General features: G+C 43.7%; 1 protein-coding gene across 2 annotated transcripts in view; it reads left to right on the top strand.

Moving 5' to 3' along the window:
- Positions 1-18,580, top strand: part of drosha (drosha ribonuclease III) — a 159,217-nt gene that overhangs the window by 93,003 nt on the left and 47,634 nt on the right. The window contains exons 22-23 of one of the 2 annotated variants that reach the window (XM_041184702.1): positions 6,613-6,645; positions 10,912-10,956. In XM_041184702.1, coding sequence (XP_041040636.1) covers positions 6,613-6,645; positions 10,912-10,956 — 78 coding nt within the window. Of the gene's footprint in view, positions 1-6,612; positions 6,684-10,911; positions 10,957-18,580 lie in introns of both variants that reach the window. The other variant, XM_041184701.1, reaches the window with a different exon arrangement.

Below are 18,580 nucleotides of genomic sequence, written 5' to 3'. Positions count from 1 at the left end.
ACTCCGGATAGGTAGTTTCGGTGGATTCAAAAGCCAAAGTGGTCTGAGGATTCCCCTGAAGGGATGGACTTTCTGCAGGTCACAAAGTTAGTTTCTTGTAGTCACGTTACCAGGAGGTCAGTTTTCTGTGTTGGTGGGACCCGGAAAGGAATTTAAAGCCAGCATTTAAAGACTACAAAGGGACAAACATGGCTGCCTTACCATGTGACTCCTCAAAATTGCAATTCATTTTCCAAATGTGGTGTCTTGGGTTGGTTAGCCACATCGTGGTTTATTGTTTGAAGACATTCATCCTGAGTGGGGGTTATGACAATCATCATTTTTGTTTCAAAAAGACCCGTTCAGTTCAGGGATGTCTCCTGAGGGGCTCAGCATGGGTGTAATTGACGCCTGTTGGTCTGGGTGTATCATTTTGTTTCAGTTAGACATTGAGGCAGTTTTTGAATACACAGGCCAGGTCATCTGACTTTCGGTGGCCATCTTTGTGTCACATTGGCTGTTTTTATGAAAAGTAAATTTCAAAGAGTGCACATTGAATAAAGTTCGTATCTTGAATGTTAGAAATAGTGTGCTATGGTTCATATGGTAACATAACATGATTTACTGGGGCTAAAAGTGGTTTATAAAGAATATTATGGTTTAGGGCTGTATCTTTAGGTTTTGAAGATTACTATATTTTGGGTCTGTAGTTTTAAATGTAGGGTGGATGAAAGGTGTCATGTGACCTGAACTAGCATCTACCGGCAGTTAGTCTGGGTGATTTAATCGTTAGAGATCACAAGAGATTCAGATTGTTTTATTGAGAGGGAGGTGCAAGATATTTACATTTGTAGTCAGTGACAGCAGTTTCTAAGTCTACAATGGGAAGACTCCGAGTCTCCCAAAGTTCCAGAAAAGTGATCTTGATATTAAGTTGTAAACAGTTGTGCTAAAATTATCCCTTTGTTTCTAAGATGAAAGAAACTTGGGATATGGGGCACTTAATTAACATTTTTACTTCAATACAAAGCTAATTTGTTTCCCATTGCCATGATGGAAGAGGGTAGAGGAAGCTATTTTGAGACCAGGTTACAGGCTTCCCCATAAACCCAGGCGTGTCACACAGACAGTTGTTTCAGTTGAGCCTTATGTGGTCTTCAGCCATCTGAGAGGAGAGAGAGAGAGCAAAAGATAGAAGCAGCCAGGCCTGCACCTTAAGCAGAAAAAATGCTGATTCTATTGTTCACCATGTAGAATGCAGGTGGGAGCTCATGCTCAGCTTGAAGACTGAGTTTATGAGAAGTTAAAGAAGGCTGAAAGATTTGTCTAGCTTGAAGCTAGAGGAAGAAGTCTACAGTGAGAGACAGTCCTGGGATGAGAAGCTACCTAGCTGTGAAAGGGAAAAGGAGGCAATCCATTGGAAGCTGGAGTAACTGTGAACTGTTTGCAATAAGATCTTTAACTCCATGGAGAGTGCGATGTGTGATAAGTAAAAATGAACCGCTAATTTTTATGGTTTATAAGTTTCCTACAAAAGAAAATAGCGTTTAATCAATTGTGTTTTCAGTCACGTGTTACAGTAAAAGTTTTAAAATGTGAACCCTTGACATGTTATTCTTTCAACTGTTAACTGGAAGTTCAGATTTTTCTTTAAAAATGATTGGTCTCCACGGAGATTGTAACAACGTTGAAATACCTATCGCAGCACCAATTACTGGAGTGATCTGTGCTGCAGGTACATGGAGTGAGTTTGCATGGAAAATGTGCCTCAAGTAACAAATTAGTTAGATAGATCATGTGGTATAATTAAAGATTCAAGCAAGATGCAATCAATGAAAATGATCAATCTAATGACATACTTGCCATAAATTAAGCCCTTTTCTCTGGATATTTATAGGAAAGATTTGAACACCCCAAGAGCAGTGACTCATAAAATGAAGTGAAATAGAGGTACACCAGTAGTTTTCGCAGTACCATGAGAAATTGGCTACAATCCTTGTTCCGGATCATTATCTAATGTGAACTGAAATCTCAGACTTGCCTCGACAAAGGAATAGATTGAACTTGGCTGTCATGGACCCCATGGCCACATAGCTTGCTAATATTCATTTCTGTGCTCATACATTATAACGGCCACTTGGAGAGGTGGACAGGGATTGTCAGAAGGAAACTCTATGGGGAGCTCTACACTGATATAATGCCTTCAGGGCAGAAGTTGGAGAGGCCAGAATTAGTTTTCAACTTTTTTTTTTAAGTGATCAAGAACAATATTTGTATTTGTAGCTAGTGATTGTCTTTACTGTGAAGACTCTTTGCATAATACGGTTTGAAATTCACAGCCTGTATGAACGTGCATAGAGACAGACTTTGGGATTAAAAACTGATCAGCTAAAGTAGCCCAGGAGGCTGCTCCCAACAATATTGTTCTCCTGAGTGTCAGAACACTTAAGGGAGATTTGATTACTGACATCCTTTGGTGGGCTGGCGAAATCATCAGATTAAAGAGAGTGCTGTTCTGTTTGGTGAACTGTGCTAACCTTCATGGTGCAATGCAAGACTGTAATGACTGTGCAGTTGATTGGAGCCATTCTGCGCCGACATCAGAACTTGGGACCTCCCTGTCTCCTGCTGTCTCGAGATGAGGAGGTCAGGGGGTCAGCCTCTGACCCATTTGCATGATGTGTCCTTTTATCCTTTGTAAATGCAAGCAAAAAGATTGCCTTCATTTGCAAGCATTATAATCTTTGCAGGAACCTGGAAGTGAAATGTCATTCTCTTAATCTCTCTCACATGTTGGGTTTCATTTTGATGTAACCTTAATGAAGGGAGCTTCTCAAAGATATATGTAGCAGTAAACACTGTAGAAAAGGTGAATCTCGAACACTGCTTCAGAGTAAACCTTCACAGCAGGTTTAGAGCAACTTTAGGACCGCTGTTAGGAATTTTTGAACACGTCCCATGTGTTCCAGTTGCACTTTTTGCTCATCGTCTTAAAATGGAGTAACAGAGGTAGAAACCTTGGAATCATTCGCCAGAGTTGGATGTTGTACAGCTGTACCGCAGCAGAAAGACAGTGGGCTGGATTTTATGTGCTCCCACCGGGCATGTTTTCAGTGGGTGGGGGGAGGGGGTGGGCACATTAAATGGGTCGGGTGGGTAGCCCACCGTCTTCCCACCCACACCCAAGCCCAAGCTCATCCCCACAATATGCTAGGTGAGAGGACACCGACCACATGTAAATAAACAGCTGTAGGTCTTATTAGGCTTTTTAGCAAGCCTGTTGACCTGCATAACACGGCCATAATACTGGAGTGGGCAGGCGGGCGAGAATGGGCAGGCTGTTTTTATGGCCTACCTGAAAAAAGGCAAGTAAAGAAGGGGGCACCTATTTTGGAGGATGCCCCCTGTGCATTGGGGGTAACCCCCCCAACCCCCTCCCCTCCAACCCCAAGATATCACACCCCCACCCTCACCCTCTCTGGGCTCTAGGACCCCTCCCTGTCCTAAAACCCCAGGACTCCCCTTTCTGGGGCAGCCACGATCATCTTCATCCTCCTTGCAGTCCCATCTGCGCCCGCCACTGAGCTCTGGCGCTACTGAGACTGCAAGGCAGCTCCTGAAGGTGGGGCTTCCTCCCGCTGAGGGGCAGGAGTCCCACTCACAACTACATCAGCCCTGCTGCAGCATGTTATGACCACGGAGTGGGCTTCTTCCTCTGGGCCTGTCGACTTCTGGCCGACTTTCCTACCGGGAGGGTGGCGGGGGGGGGGGGGGGGGGGGGGGGCGGTGAATGTGCAAGCTATCCATCACTAACCCCCTCCCCTGCCACCCACTGCCCTGTAAAATACAGCCCAGTGCCTTCAGGGGAGAAAGGGAGTTCCTCCCTTGCAGGGAGTAAATTGTTCTTAAGAAAGTAAGAACAACACTGTTATTTTAGTTACAAAAATTATAGCATCAGTCGTTGTGGGGATGGAAACACTGGTTTGAAAGTCACCGCCTGAGAAACTCACGTGACAGGCTTCGGAATAAAATAAATGGTTTATTAGTCAAAAATATCCCTGGAGTTTTTTTTCCTGTCAATTTTTCCGTCTTGACTATCCAAAGACTTAAGGGAGTTTTGTTTCATGACATCCCTTGGTGAGCTGGTATAATCATCACATTAAAGAGTGTGTGAGGAATTATGAATTAAGTTGCCTTCCACGTCTGTAGTTATCTTGTCATCCTCCCCGGTGCCCACTTAGTGTGACCTCGTCCCTTTTTTATTAACCACTTCTTCATCACTGGATCCCTTTTCAGTTGCAACCAAGAATGGCATCTCCTGAGTGTAAAGTTGTTTATTTAGGACTGTTTTTGGCCTGGATGTTTTCTTTTAAAAGGTAAGCGTGAACAAAACTGCTCACAATTAAAGCATCCGATAAATATCATTCACACGTTCTAGTTTTCTGTGAAATCTGGTATTTATTTTCATTGCAGCAGATATTATTGTAGTCATAATATGTTATACATTGAATATTTGATGTATTGCTGAAAAAAGAGACACTTCGAAGCTTTTTGTCTTGCACTCATCAGGACACTTCGAAGGAATACCAATATAAGGAGAAAACAACAATTTATACTGTATATGAAGAGAGTGCTGACCGGTTGGCAAGTGGACTCTGATTGGTAGAGGTGTTGCCATGGCGAATGCACCAGTGATGGTGACTGACATTTCACTGCCAAGCATTGTTTGAAATTTAAACCAGGCAGCCTGACCCTGATTGGTCAACACATTGCCCTGAGGAATGAGTCAGCAAATGGCTGTCATTTATTTAGTTTAAATGAAACTGGCGCATTGTATTTACATGTTCTTTCTGTCTGCAAGGAACCAGGCCTTGTGTATTAATATGTGTAGCTTCCAGTGCACACAAAGGCACCACACTGCCAGCCCGAATGACAATCTTAAATTGGCTGTCGGTGTAATTTTTAGCAGACTGACGATTATTTAGCAAATGTCGTCCAATCACAGAATCACGTCTAATGTTAGACACGGCTTTGAGTTTTGCAAATACAGGCCGGCTGGGTACGGTCTGTTCCTTACCCATTCCGAACAGCGGCTGGGACATGCTGTTTGATATCTGTGCTTACCCAGCATGACACTGGCACTGAAACTCATACACCACATTGCACATTTGTGTGATAGGCAGAATGTCTTTTTGGCTTGATGGCAGCATCCTGTTAGTGGTGAATACCACTCCCGTTGATACTGCATAGTAGCAGCTTGAAACAGCCAGCTTCACCTGTTGCTCAAATTTTTGAGGTGCCTTGCCCCTCCAGGGTAATCTGAAGTAGACTGGGTATTTATCATGGCTGAAGGTGATGGCCTTAGTCCCCTTCATGAGTTTGCCTGCTATACAGAAATGATCTGGCCAGCGTAACCATTATACCACAGGATGCCTTTGATGTGTCCAATTTCAGCATCAAGCTTGCCTGGTGAGCAAATGGCTCGGGCTCTATTTACAAGGTTGCTCGAGCTATTTTCTTACCGTGCAAGCTTGATGCTGGACAACATTTGCTAAATAATCCTCAGTGTGCTAATAATTATGCTGACAACTAATTTAAGATTGTCAGTCAGCCTTGCAGTGTGGCACATTTGCATGTACTGGGAGCGACATATATTAATACACAGGGTCCTGTTCTTTGCAGACAGAAAGAACTTGCACACATTGCGCCTGTTTCAGTTAAACTAAATATGTGACAGCCATTCGCTGACTCATTCCTCAGGGCAATGTGTCGACCAATCAGGGTCGAGCTGCCTGGTTTAAATTTCAAACAATGCTTGGCAGTTAACTGACAGTTAAACCATCACTGATGCATTCTCCATGGCAACGCCTCTACCAATCATAGTCCACTTGCCAACCAATCAGCATTCGCTCTTCTCGTACAGTATAAATTCTTGTTTTCCCCTTATATTGGTATTCTTGCGATTGTCCTGATGAGTGCAAGAGGAAAAGCTTTGACACGTCTCTTTTTTTTTTCAACAATGCACAAGTTTTGTACTACCAAACGACAGTTTGACGTTAAGACCTGCCAAAATCAGAAGGTTGGCTGGATAAATATGTCATGAGTTGGGAAACTGAAATTGTATTTCTTCTTCAACCCCTTGCTTTTTAGCACCAGCTCACTGACCATAAGTTGATGACTTTTGCAGGAGATGGTTTCTGACACCACTCCTCAGTTTTCCCTCCACCACTTTGAGTTAAAAATAACTTAATTAACTACGTAGTTACCAGACAGTGCGGACTGTCAGCTTAGCTGGCAAATGCAGACTGAACTAAATATCAGGAAACCGTTTTTGGCAAGCGAATAAACAGCATGGGATACTTACACCCTTGGGCAGACCCCTTGTGCAGCAGAATGCAGCTTATGCTGCCTGTACTTTCAAAATGTAAATAAATTAAATGATGAATTTCTCAAAGCAAAAGATTGATTTGTGTTACTGTACCTCTTGCCCTTTTAAGCACATTAATTATTTACAGCCTTATAGCAATTTGGTCGTATTTAATCAGTTTGTAAGCAGTGTGATTGTCTGCCCTTTGGGATTGGCAGCTTTTGGGCGCTCTTTTTAATCTTTTGAAATGTGTATTTGCTTTGCAGGTGCAGTCTACCTGGAGGGGGGCCTTGAAGAAGGCAAGCACTTGTTTGGTCGACTCCTGTTCAATGGCTCGGTAACATACACAATGTCCTTATCCACACAATGCTCACTTATCTTTTGTTATCTAATTTCCTGGAATTAAGTTGTTTTTTTTTTTTTGCATACAATTTAATTGGTATAGTTTCCCCCCCCCCCCCCCCTTTTCCTTTGGGCTTTTTCTTTTCTAAGAGAGAATTAATGATTATTTCCTGGAGAGGTCATTCCTGTCCATGGTGAAGTTTCTCTTCCAATTACCTTCTCTTATAGTTTGGCATTTAACAGCTGTCTGAACTAACAAGTGCATTTAAGTTGTAAAAATATAAAACAAAAACAGAATTACCTGGAAAAACTCAGCAGGTCTGGCAGTATCGGCGGAGAAGAAAAGAGTTGACGTTTCGAGTCCTCATGACCCTTCAACAGAACTGAGTGAATATTAGGAGAGGGGTGAAATATAAGCTGGTTTAAGGTGGGGGGAGAGAAGTGAGGGGTGGTGTGGTTGTAGGGACAAGCAAGCAGTGATAGGAGCAGATAATCAAAAGATGTCACAGACAAAAGAACAAAGAGGTGTTGAAGGTGGTGATATTATCTAAACGAATGTGCTAATTAAGAATGGATGGCAGGGCACTCAATGTACAGCTCTAGTGGGGGTGCAGTGAAAAGACTAGCAGGGCATAAAGGATTTAAAAATAATGGAAATAGGTGGGAAAAGAAAAATCTATATAAATTATTGGAAAAAACAAAAGGAAGGGGGAAGAAACGGAAAGGGGGTTGGGATGGAGGAGGGAGTTCAAGGTCTAAAGTTGCTGAATTTAATATTCAGTCCAGAAGGCTGTAAAGTGCCTAGTCGGAAGATGAGGTGCTGTTCCTCCAGTTTGCGTTGGGCTTCACCGGAACAATGCAGCAAGCCAAGGACAGACATGTGGGCAAGAGAGCATGGTGGAGTGTTAAAATGGCAAGCGACAGGGAGGTTTAGGTCTTTCTTGCGGACAGACCGCAGGTGTTCTGCAAAGCGGTTTAGTTGTGTTTTAAAGCAGTAAAGTCTTTTTAGTTAATGATTACTTCCCTGACTGGGATGCTGCAGTGGGTCTCCTCTTTTAGACCCCTACATGAGCATGAGGTTAAAGAGCGATCCAGTGTTTGAATTGGTGGAGGATTACACTGATTGTGGAAAAGGCTAAGGCAGAAGTTAGCTGAAATCTGCGGACTGTTCCCTCTGTTTAACTCTCTCCTTTTCTTTATTCATTCGCTCATGTGATGCAGGGGTCAGTGGCTAGGCCAGCATTTTTACCCATCCCTAATTGCCCTTGAGAAGGTAGTGGTGAGCCACCGCCTTAAAGCGCTGCTGAGCATGCGGTGTAGGTACCCCCACTGTGCTGTTAGGGCGGAAGTTCTAGGATTGCGATCCAGCGACAGTGAAAGAATGGTGATATCGTTCTGAGTCAGGATGGCGTTTGGCTTGGAGGGGAATTTTGCAGGTGGCGGTGTTCCCATGTGCTTGCTCCCCTGGCCCTTCTAGGTGGTAGAGGCCATGGATTTAGAAGGTGCTGTCAAAGGAGCCTTGGTGAGTTGCCATGACCCTGTTCAGTTGACTGAGCTTATCATCTTCAATTCTGTTCATTAATCAAGAGTTTTTACTGTGTAATTTTACATTTAATCAACACACTTTTTGTAATGGATGGAAAGATGTTAGAGCAACCGAATGAGACATTGCAAGAGTAGATGTTAGACGTCTTTGTTCATTGTTTATCATTAGTGATAAAGTATTTTGGAACTTTTCTGAAGAATGCAATAATACATCATGTTTATTGGAGATATAAAAAAATTGGCAAGTCAGTTAGTTTGCTTTGTTCATGCAATGTTTCCCATATACCTTGGTTTTTCAAAATTTGTCCAATGTATGGCTGTTTTAAGAGGTTGTGCTGCAACTCTGTACTTTCCTTAATCTTTGCATCTTTCTTTCTATTTATTTCTCCTACTATGGTGCCAATTCATGGAATGATGCAGCACAGGAGGCCATTCGGTTTAAGGCGGTGGCTCCTACGCAGGCTCTTTGAAAGAGCTATCCAAATAGTCCCAACGCCCCCTGTTTTCCTCCATAAGCCCTGCAAAATCTTCCCCTCCAATTCTCTTTCGGAAGTTGTTCTTGCTTCCACCGATCTTTCAGACAGTGCGTTCCAGGTCACAACAACTCACTTCGTCAATTTCTTCATGTCAATTACCGTAAATCCGACTCCTCTGTTACCAAGGTTTCTGTCACTCAAAACAGTTTCTCCACATTAACTCCATCAAAACCCTTCAAGATCTGTTAATTGTGTTGGAACCTATTGTTCAAGCGTTTTACTTCACGGTTTTCTTGCCCAACAGAGAGTCAAATTTACATTGTGGTCCCTCCGTGATGCAGAATATTCACTTGCTGAGCTCCCCAGTAAAGTTAGGTTTCAGATGAGGCAAAACAATCTCCCTTTTTATTTATCATCCGGACAGATGAAAATGACTGGCAGGGGAAGAACCTAGTGTATTAGGAGTAGAAAAGGCCATTTGGCCCTTTAAGCCAGCTCTGCCATTCAGTAAGATCATGACTGATCTGTTTCTGGCCTTAACTCTTTCTTTTAATTCATTCATGGGACGTGGGCGTCGCTGGCTAGGCCAGCATTTATTACCCATCCCTAATTGCCCTTGTTCAGAGGGCATTTAGAAGTCAACCACATTCCTGTGGGCCTGGAGTCACTTGTAGGCCAGACCAGGTAAGGACAGCAAATTTCCTTCCCTAAAGGACATTAGTGAACCAGATGGGTTTTTACAGCAATCGGCAATGGTTTTGTGGACAACATCAGACTTTTTAATTCCAGATTTTCTTTCATTTAATTCAAATTCCACCATTGGGATTCAAATGTGGGTCCCCAGAACATTACTGTGGGTCTCCGGATGACTAGTCCAGCGACAATACCACTACACCATTATCTCCCCTCAAAAGCTTTTTCTTTTTTTCCTATCCCATGCCTCCCCCCCCCCCTCCCTCCCTCCCTATAAGTCTTGACTCTCCTTGTCAATCAAGAATATGTCAAGCTTAGCATAAAATATATTCAATGACCAAACCTCCACTGCTCTCCGGAGAAAGAGATTTCCAAAGACCAACAACCCTCTGAGAGAAGAAATTCCTCCTCATCTCGGTCTTAAATGGGAGACCCCTTATTCTGAAATGTGCCCCCGATTCAGGAGGAATTTCTTTACACAAAGAATGTGGAACTTGCTACCACGGAGAGTAGTTGAGGCTTAGATACGTTTCAGAGGAAGCTGGATAAATACATGAGGGAGAAAGGAATTGAAGGATATGTTGACAAGTTGGAGTTAAGTTGAGTGAAAGGATGCTTGTGTGGAGCATAAACACCAGTGGATACCAATTGGACTGAACGACCCATTTCTGTGCTACAAATTGCTTTGGAGTGGGCACAAGAGAGATTTACCAGGTTTGTTCCAGGGATGAGGGATTAGAGTTCCGCTGAGGGACTAGAGAAGCTGGGACTGATCTTAAAGCAGAGAAGACTACCAGGAGATTTGAGAGATCTGTTTAAAGACATGAAGGACTTAGATGGAGTCAGTAAAGGCAAACATTTCCTAGCGGCTGAAGGTTTGTTAACCAGAGGGCACTGATTTAAGGTGATTGACAAAAGAACCAGGGACGAGATGGGGACAAACTATTCTATGCGACAAGTGGTTAGGATTTGGAATACACCTACCTGATCGGGTGGCGGATTAAGATTGAATTGCAGCCTTCAACAGGGAATTGGGAAAATGCTTGAAGGAGAGAACATGGCAGGGATGTGTGGAAAGAACAGGGATGAAGCGTGACTTACTGGGTTGCTCTTCGAAGGGGCAGGCACGGACTCAATGGGCCAAATGGCTGCCTCCTGTGCTGTACTATTAAATGATTCTGCGAAATTCGACGGAATCTCTCAACTTTGTTGAGCAAGTTGCAAGCGTTTCTCCTGGAGCCACAGTTGGGTTGCTTTCTCCATTACATTAATTTTTAAACCGGCATATTGAATTCTCTAGTAATAAATGTCCTGTAGGTTAATTGGTGCAGGTTCCATTTCCCATTCCGTGTCGCTTTTTATTCTAGCACTATTGAATTTTCAATGGAGTGTCGACGTTAAAAATGATGGTGTAACTCCCTGCATGGTGATGTTTTAATTTAGTAATGTAACCTTTTTGTATCACATCTCCAGAATACTAAACAAACCTCATGTGCCTCTCTCCCCCAGGATCTTCGGGACGTGTGGCTTAATTATCCACTTCATCCTTTGCAAGTAAGAGCCAGTTCCGATCGTTCTTTAATCTCAACAATAGTAATAGGAGCAGGAGTGGGCAACATGGCCACTCGAGCCTACTCTGCCATCCAATACGATCATGGCTGATCTACTTCAGGCTGCTTATTAGGCTGAATGTTTGACTTTATCCTTTGAGACTCGTTGATGTTTGCTGTAAGTTCTGCTGCAAAGTGTGTGTACCTGACTTGTAGTTGGCTTGCTACTCTGTAAATTAGAGTGAATTTCCCTAAAACCAACAACTGGTTGAACCCTGAATAAGAGCTGGCAGAGGGTCAGTGTGCAGGAGAGGGGGGTTTACGGCATGGGGGAGGGGTTTACGGCATGGGGGAGGGGTTTATGGCATGGGGGAGGGGGGTTTATGGCATGGGGGAGGGGGTTTATGGTGTCATTGTCGAGTGAAGATTTGCAGTGTCCACACTGGGATCAACGTACGGTGATTGTGTCCCATACATTTTAGTTCACAGTTTTAGAAGACCAGTCCTGACATATTTTGTGAAATTTGTTTTATTTCCTGCTATTTTGTATTCAATTTTCCATTAAATTTGTTTTGGTTTTATCCCCTGTCCCTTTTTCAACACTGTTATGTGTTCCATTTCCTCTCTTGCTTCTTAAATCTCTCGTTCTTTTGTGCTCTGGTTTTGACCGATGCAGAATCTACCTTTCTTGAGGCTTTTTTCACTTCTGGATGACTCTGATTGTGGCCAGTCGCTGATCACAAACAGAAGGACCTCCTTGACAGTACCGCTCCAGATTGGAACAGTGACCGCCGGTCATTAAAGTGTGGCCTTGCCACAGCAAAAATCGGCAAAATGCTGCAGATGCTGGAAATCTGAAATAAAAATGGAAAATAGTGGAAAGACTCAGCAGCTTGGGTAGCCTCTGTTCTCTGTGAGGGAAGGTCATCTAGCCAAAGTGGTAACTCTCTCTGCCCCTCTCACTCACCCTCTCTCTCTCTCTCTCTATTCAGATGCTGCCTCACCTGCTGAATATTTCCTGTTCTTATTGAAGAAAATGCATTGTCAATCAATTCTTTTCACGCACTGCTAGTCACTGCTGGATAATCCACTGATATAATGGAAGGTAGCATCCTCTTGAACTTCAAAGGAGGGCTTCCTGCAGGTGACAGCGAAAAGGGGGGCTCTCGAACTAATGGGATTTCTTTTGATTCTTGGCAACAAAGGACTCCTGACACTACTCAATCTAGGTTTAGGGAAAATGGTCCCTATTTTAAGTGTACCCTGTTGTCACTATTTTTGCGAGCAGGATTAAGAGTGGAATCTATAATTCTGTCGCGCAGGTGGGGAGACTGAGAAAGAAAAGGGCTTTTGAATATATTTTCTGTTTCTTACGAGCCTGTAAGGATTATTTTTTTCTTTAATTTGCATCTGTTCTGCTTTTGGAGACCGCTGTGAATTCTCAACGGACCGATCATGATATGCTGTTGCTCCAGAATTTTAAAAAAAGCTCTCGTTTCTAGATGTTACTCCTGACAGTGCCGCACGGCTTCCAAGGAAATAGTGGCCCCCAAAAGATCCGCGGGGGTCTCACCTAATGCCTGCTTTAAATCCAGCAGGTGTCCTATGGCGAGAGTGCATCGGAGAGAGTGTGCAGAAGAGGTTTACAAGAATGGCTGCAGGGAGAAGAAACTTGAGTTATGAGGATAAATTGAAGAGGTTGGGACTCTTCGGTGTTCAAAATCATGAGGGGGCTGGACAGAGTAGATAGGGAGAAATTGTTCCCGCTCATCAAGGGATCGACAATGAGAGGGCACAGGTTTAAAATGATTTGCGAAGGAAGCAAATGTGTCGTGAGAAGAAATGTTTTTCACACAATGAGTGGTTAGGGTCTGGAACGCACTGCCTGGAAGTGTGGTGGAGGCAGGTTCAATCGAGGCATTCAAGAGGGCATTAGGTGATTATTTGAATAGAAACAATGCGAAAGGGTGAAGCAAAAGCAGGAGAATGGCACTAAGTCGTGAAGCTCATTTGGAGAGCCAGTGCAGAGAAAATGGTCTGAATGGCCTCCTTCTGCACTGTAACAATTCTGTAAATTCAGTGGGGCCCTGACCGCACTGTGTAGCTGCCTCTTCCGAGGTTTTCTGAGCACGTCGGAAGGGGTTGAATCTGCCTGGCCTGTCCTCGCGGCTCTGCCGACAGGTGACCATGAGGGAGAGGGAACTTGTAGCACCAAGAGCTGCTGCTTTTCTGGCTTAGTCAAGGTCCTGTGTTGGCCTGGAGGCCAGAATGTCAAGTGAGATGAGATATATTGGCCTCTAGATGTGTGTAGGTGGACCTAATTGGGGTGGGAGGAGGGGGGGTTGCTGATAAATCTAAGCTGTTCCCCCTCTCTCCCCACCCCCTTTAAAAGCTAGCCAGATTTTCTAGACATATCAACAGGGTTCCCCACCAGCTTCCTGTAAGTTGGGGCCCTCATTGTTTCCTCATAAACTCCAGCAGGATCAGCCTAACCTAGTAGATGGTATGGGATGATTTGATTGAAGCTTTTAGGATTTTGCCAGGAATTGATAGGATAGATAGAGAGAAACATTTTACACGTGAGGAATCCAGGAAAAAGGCACATAGCCTTAAAGTCAGAGCTGGGCCATTCAGGAGAGAAGTCGGGGACTAATTCCTTACACAAAAGGGTCTGGATGTGTTGGAACTCTCTCCCACAGAAAGAAACAGTGCATGCTAACTCAATAATGCCAAATCTGAAATGATAGGCTTTTGCCAGGCAAGGGTATAAAGGAGTATGGAGCCAAGATGTGTGGACGGAGTTAGGATGCAGATCAACCAGCGCCACCCATCACTGAATGGCACAGCAGGCTCGAGGGGCTGAATGGCTTCCTCCTGTTCCACTGCACCCTTTGGGTGACAGGGTCCCTTTCCTGCACTCAGTTTGCACAGGCAGCCCCGAGCTGGTGAACTGCAGCAAGATGTCGATTAAAGAAACAGGAGCACAGGGTGAGTCATTTGGCTCCTCGAGCCTGCTCTGCCATTCGATAAGGTCGTGGCTGATCTATTTTAGCTCCACCTTCCAGCCACATCACTATATCCCTTGATTCTCTTAGCGTCAAAAAATCTATCCACCTCTTGTCTCCCTTAAAATTCAACAACTAAGCATCCACGCTTCTCTGCAGGAGAGAATTCCAGGCATTCCCAGCCCTCTGAGTGAAGAAGGTTCTCCCCATCTTGGTCTGAAATGGCCAATCCCTTATCCTGAGGCAATGTGCCCATGTTCCAGGCTCTCCAGTCAAAGGGGAACAACTTCTGAGCATCTACCCTGTCAAGCCCTTTAAGAATTTTGTATATTTCGATGAGATCACCTCAAGGTGTTGAGGTTGATATATTAGCCTGGACAGAGGATTGGTCAGCTAACGGGAAATGGGGAGTCGGGATAAATGAATGGGTCATTTTCAGGTTGGCAAACTGTAACTAGTGGATTGTCACAGGAATCAGTGCTGGGGACTCAGTTATTTACAATCTATACTAATGACTTGGCTGAAGGGACAGACTGTATTGCAGCCAAGTTTACTGATGACGCAAAGATAAGGTAGGGAACCAGGAGGACACAAAGGAATATAGATAGGTTAAGTGGGTGACCTAAAATTTGGCAGTTGGAGTATAGTGTGGGAAAATGTGAGGTTGTCCAGTTTGCCAGGAAGAATGGAAAAGCAGAATATTATTTAGACGGAGAGAGACAGCAGAATGCTGCAGTACAGAGGGATCTGGGTGACCTTGTGTATGAATCAGGAAAGGTCCGCATGCAGGTACAGCAAGTGATCAGGAAGGCAAATGGAATGTTGGCCTTTGTTGCAAGGGGGATGAAGTATAAAAGTAAGGAAGCCTTGCTACAATTTGTACAGGACATTGGTGAGACCGTACCTAAAGTATTGTGTACAGTTCTGGTCTCCTAACTGAATGAGGGAAACGTTTGCATTGGAGGCAGTTCAGATAAGGTTCGCTAGACTGATTTCTGGGCTGAAGGGGTTACATTAGGAGGAAAGGTTGAGCAGGCTGTGCCAGTACTCATTGGAGTTTAGAATAATGAGAGGCCATCTTATTGAAACGTATACGATTTTGAGGGGCTTGACAGGATGGATGCTAATGCTAAGTGGATCCAAGCCAATTGGTGAAGCAGAAACCAAGACACAGAGATTTCCTTTGTCCAGAGAGCTTAATGCCTTTGTTCAGTCTTACACTTCCCCCACATACCCAGTGTCCTAGCTGTGCCCTCTTTATATGCTCCTTTAATTACCAATAAAATAAACAAATTAACGAAACAACTAATGAGCAAATTAACAGCCCCTTAAAGGGGCATGTCCCCTATTTATATGTGCTCAAGGTACCTAATTAAACCATTGCTCCTCACCTGTGTTTCTTAACAATATCACAATACGATTAACAGCTGTGTGAGAGTTTCCCCTTTTGGAACAATCTAGAATTAGGAGGCACATTTCAGAACAAGGTGTATTGCATTTCAGATGGCGATGAGGAGAAATTTCTTCTCTGAGGGTCATTAGTCAGTGGAATTCTCTTCCCCAGAGAGCAGTGGAGGCAGGGTCATTGAATATATTCAAGGCTGAGTTCGACAGATTTTTGACCTACAAATGAGTCGAAGGTTATGGAGCACAGGTAGGAAAGTGGAGTTGAGGCCACAGTCAGATCAGCCACGATCTTCTTGAATGGTGGAGCAGGATCGATGGGCTGAATGGTCTACTCCTGCCTCTATTTCTCATGGTCTTATTATGTTCGTGTCTCATTCTTCTGAACTCCAGGGACTATAGGCCCATTCTACTCAGCTGAGACCACTAAAGGATGTAATAGCTCATCAGCTTCATGGCAGTGTGGCCTGGTCTTCAGGATAATCCATGTCTGTTCCCAGCAGGAATGTGTAGATGTTCTGCCCTGGGCTTAAAACCTGTGGCCAGGCCACGACAGATTAAATGGTATTAGTACCAGATCCAATTCTGTTTTTTTTTAAAAAGTCAAATATCCAAATGAGCTATACTTTTACTATTTTATATTTTAGTCCCATCACATCACTTGACCCTCTGGAATCTCTTGTTTAGCGCATGAATTTTCATTACAGTATCTGGGAGAAGTTTCTGAGCTGAGGAGTGTGGCCTGAGCAATATTAACAATGCAGAATCAGAAAGACAAGATCAGCGAAACATCTCGGGTTAATGACCACCCTCACAGATGTTAATTCAGCTCCCAGACACACACACACTCTTCTGCACAGTAACCCTTCAAGTGACTTATCCAGCCTTATCGACAAAACAGCAAAGAAAAAAAATCGATTCTAATTAGACTGAAAATGTAATAAAAGGTTTCAGCGTTAATTGGAATTTTTTTTTTAACCGTTTAATTTTTGAAAGAGACCATAATGACACAACAAATTTTACTGTACTCTTGTGCAGAGATTCTTGACTCAAATCCTGCTTCAAAAGTAGCAACCTATATTTTCATGGCCTTGTATTCTATTGTTTGTCATGTTGATGAGAATCATTGCCTGAACAGTGGCTCTATCTCCCCATGTTCTGGAGATGATAAATAATTTGCAAAGATACTAATGCTGATTTTTATTACTGAATAAGCTTTGCATATATATTGCATTTTGAATTTCTATTTCAAGTACCTTTGCACCTCATTCCAAACTCAGAACATAATCATACAGTTCTGAATGATTACTGAGACACGTTGTAGCTGTCCGATTAAATTCTACCATTTGGGAAAATGTTTATAGCTTGCTGATGTGCTGTTCATTTCTCTCTTCAGCTTACGAAAAGCTCTCGCCAGTCGCTATGTTTTCCCCAAGGCAAGGAGCAATTGGAAATTCAGTTTCCTTTCACAGTGCTGTCCCTTTCATGTCCCCATCAGAAAGACACTGTAATGAACTTCACCCTAACGTGCTGCAGTGATCTTCAGAGCAGTGTTTAAGACTCATTACTTTGTAAATAGCCAAATTAACATGCCGCTCTCAGTGGGGACAGCGACCACAGTTCCGTGGAGTGATTGATTTATGTTGTCCATTTAGAGAGGGTTGAGGCTTCAGTCAAACAGATAGAAGTTCCTGAACAGTAATGAACATGCAAAGCACAGCCTCAATTCATTGTCTTGTTTTAATTGTGTGTGTGTGGACTGCTGCTGCTTTTCCTCGAAGACTATTTTGAACAACCAAGACTTTGAAGATTTGGAAAAATAGCTAGTCTGTGGATAATAACCAACTCATTTTTGGCGTGTCACGGGGTGATTGATGAAAGTTGATGCTGGTCCAGAAAATGCATCTGTTGCTTCCCTGGAATGTAAATAACTTTCCAGTGTATCAACAGCTGTGAATGAAACAGCATGCATGTTGTCTTACGTACATCTTTTATTCATTCCTGGGATGTGGGCGTCGCTGGCTGGGTTAGCATTTATTGCCCTTCCCTAATTGCCTTTGAGAAGGTGGTGGTGAGCTGCCTTCTTGAACCTCTGCAGTGCATGTGGTGCAGGTACACCCGCAGCGCTGTTAGGGAGGGGGCTGCATGATTTTGACCCTGCAACAGTGAAGCAATATATTTCCAAGTCAGGATGATGAGTGGCTTGGAGGGGAAGTTCCAGGTGGTGGTGCTCCCATATACCTGCTGCCCTTATCCTTCTAGGTAGTAATGATCGTGGGTTTGGAAGGTGCTCTCAAAGGAGCCTTGGTGAGTTCCTGCAGTGCATCTTGTAGATGGTACACACTGCTGCCACTGTGCGTTGGTGGTGGAGCGAGTGGATGTTGAAGATGGTGGATGGGGCGCCAATCAAGCGGGCTGCTTTGTCCTGGATGTTGTTGAGTTTCTTGTGTGTTGTGGGAGCTGCACTCATCCAGGCAAGTGAAGAGTATTCCATCATACTCTTGACTTGTGCCTTGTAGATGGTGGACAGGCTTTGGGGACTCAGGAGGTGAAGTTACTCTCCGCAGAATTCCCAGCCTCTGACCTGCTCTTGTGGCCACAGTATTTATATGGCTAAACCAGTTTACTTCAATTTCCAGTCAATGACAACCCCCAGGATGTTGATAGTGGGGGATTCACTGATGCTAATGCTACTGAATGTCAAGGGGAGATGGTCAGATTCTCTCTTTTTGGAGATTGTCATTGCCTTGTGCTTGTGCAGCCCGAATGTTACTTGCAACTTATCAGCCCTGGCCTGAATATTGTCCAGGTCTCACTGCATAAAAACAAAGATTGCTCCAGTATGGGTGGTTGTGAATGGTGCTGGACATTGTGCAACATCAGGAATGTTGTATCACTTATAGCCAGTTGGTGAAGAATGAAACTGGAGCCAATCTTCACTCGTCTAATTTTATTCAGAGTGAAGTGTTATAAGTGCATACCTCCTAACTCAACCACCCCACAGTATCAATAATTTCCCTTTATATGTGTTCAAGTAACAACCCAGTCCATGCCCTCTACCTGCATATGGTTAACCACAATTGATATATAATTTACGATGAAGTCGTGTCCACATTCTGGGTCTTCTGGTGAAATTAACCTGAGGAAATATTAAAGTGTGTGGAGATTTTGGAGCCTATTTTAACTATCCCTGTCTGTTTTAAATGGACCATTTTGTGC

Source organism: Carcharodon carcharias, chromosome 3 (genome assembly GCF_017639515.1).
Source record: "Carcharodon carcharias isolate sCarCar2 chromosome 3, sCarCar2.pri, whole genome shotgun sequence".
Classification (NCBI taxonomy): Eukaryota; Metazoa; Chordata; class Chondrichthyes; order Lamniformes; family Lamnidae; genus Carcharodon; species Carcharodon carcharias.
The sequence above is the reverse complement of the archived record's forward strand: the minus strand, read 5'-3'. Positions and strand labels throughout refer to the sequence as shown.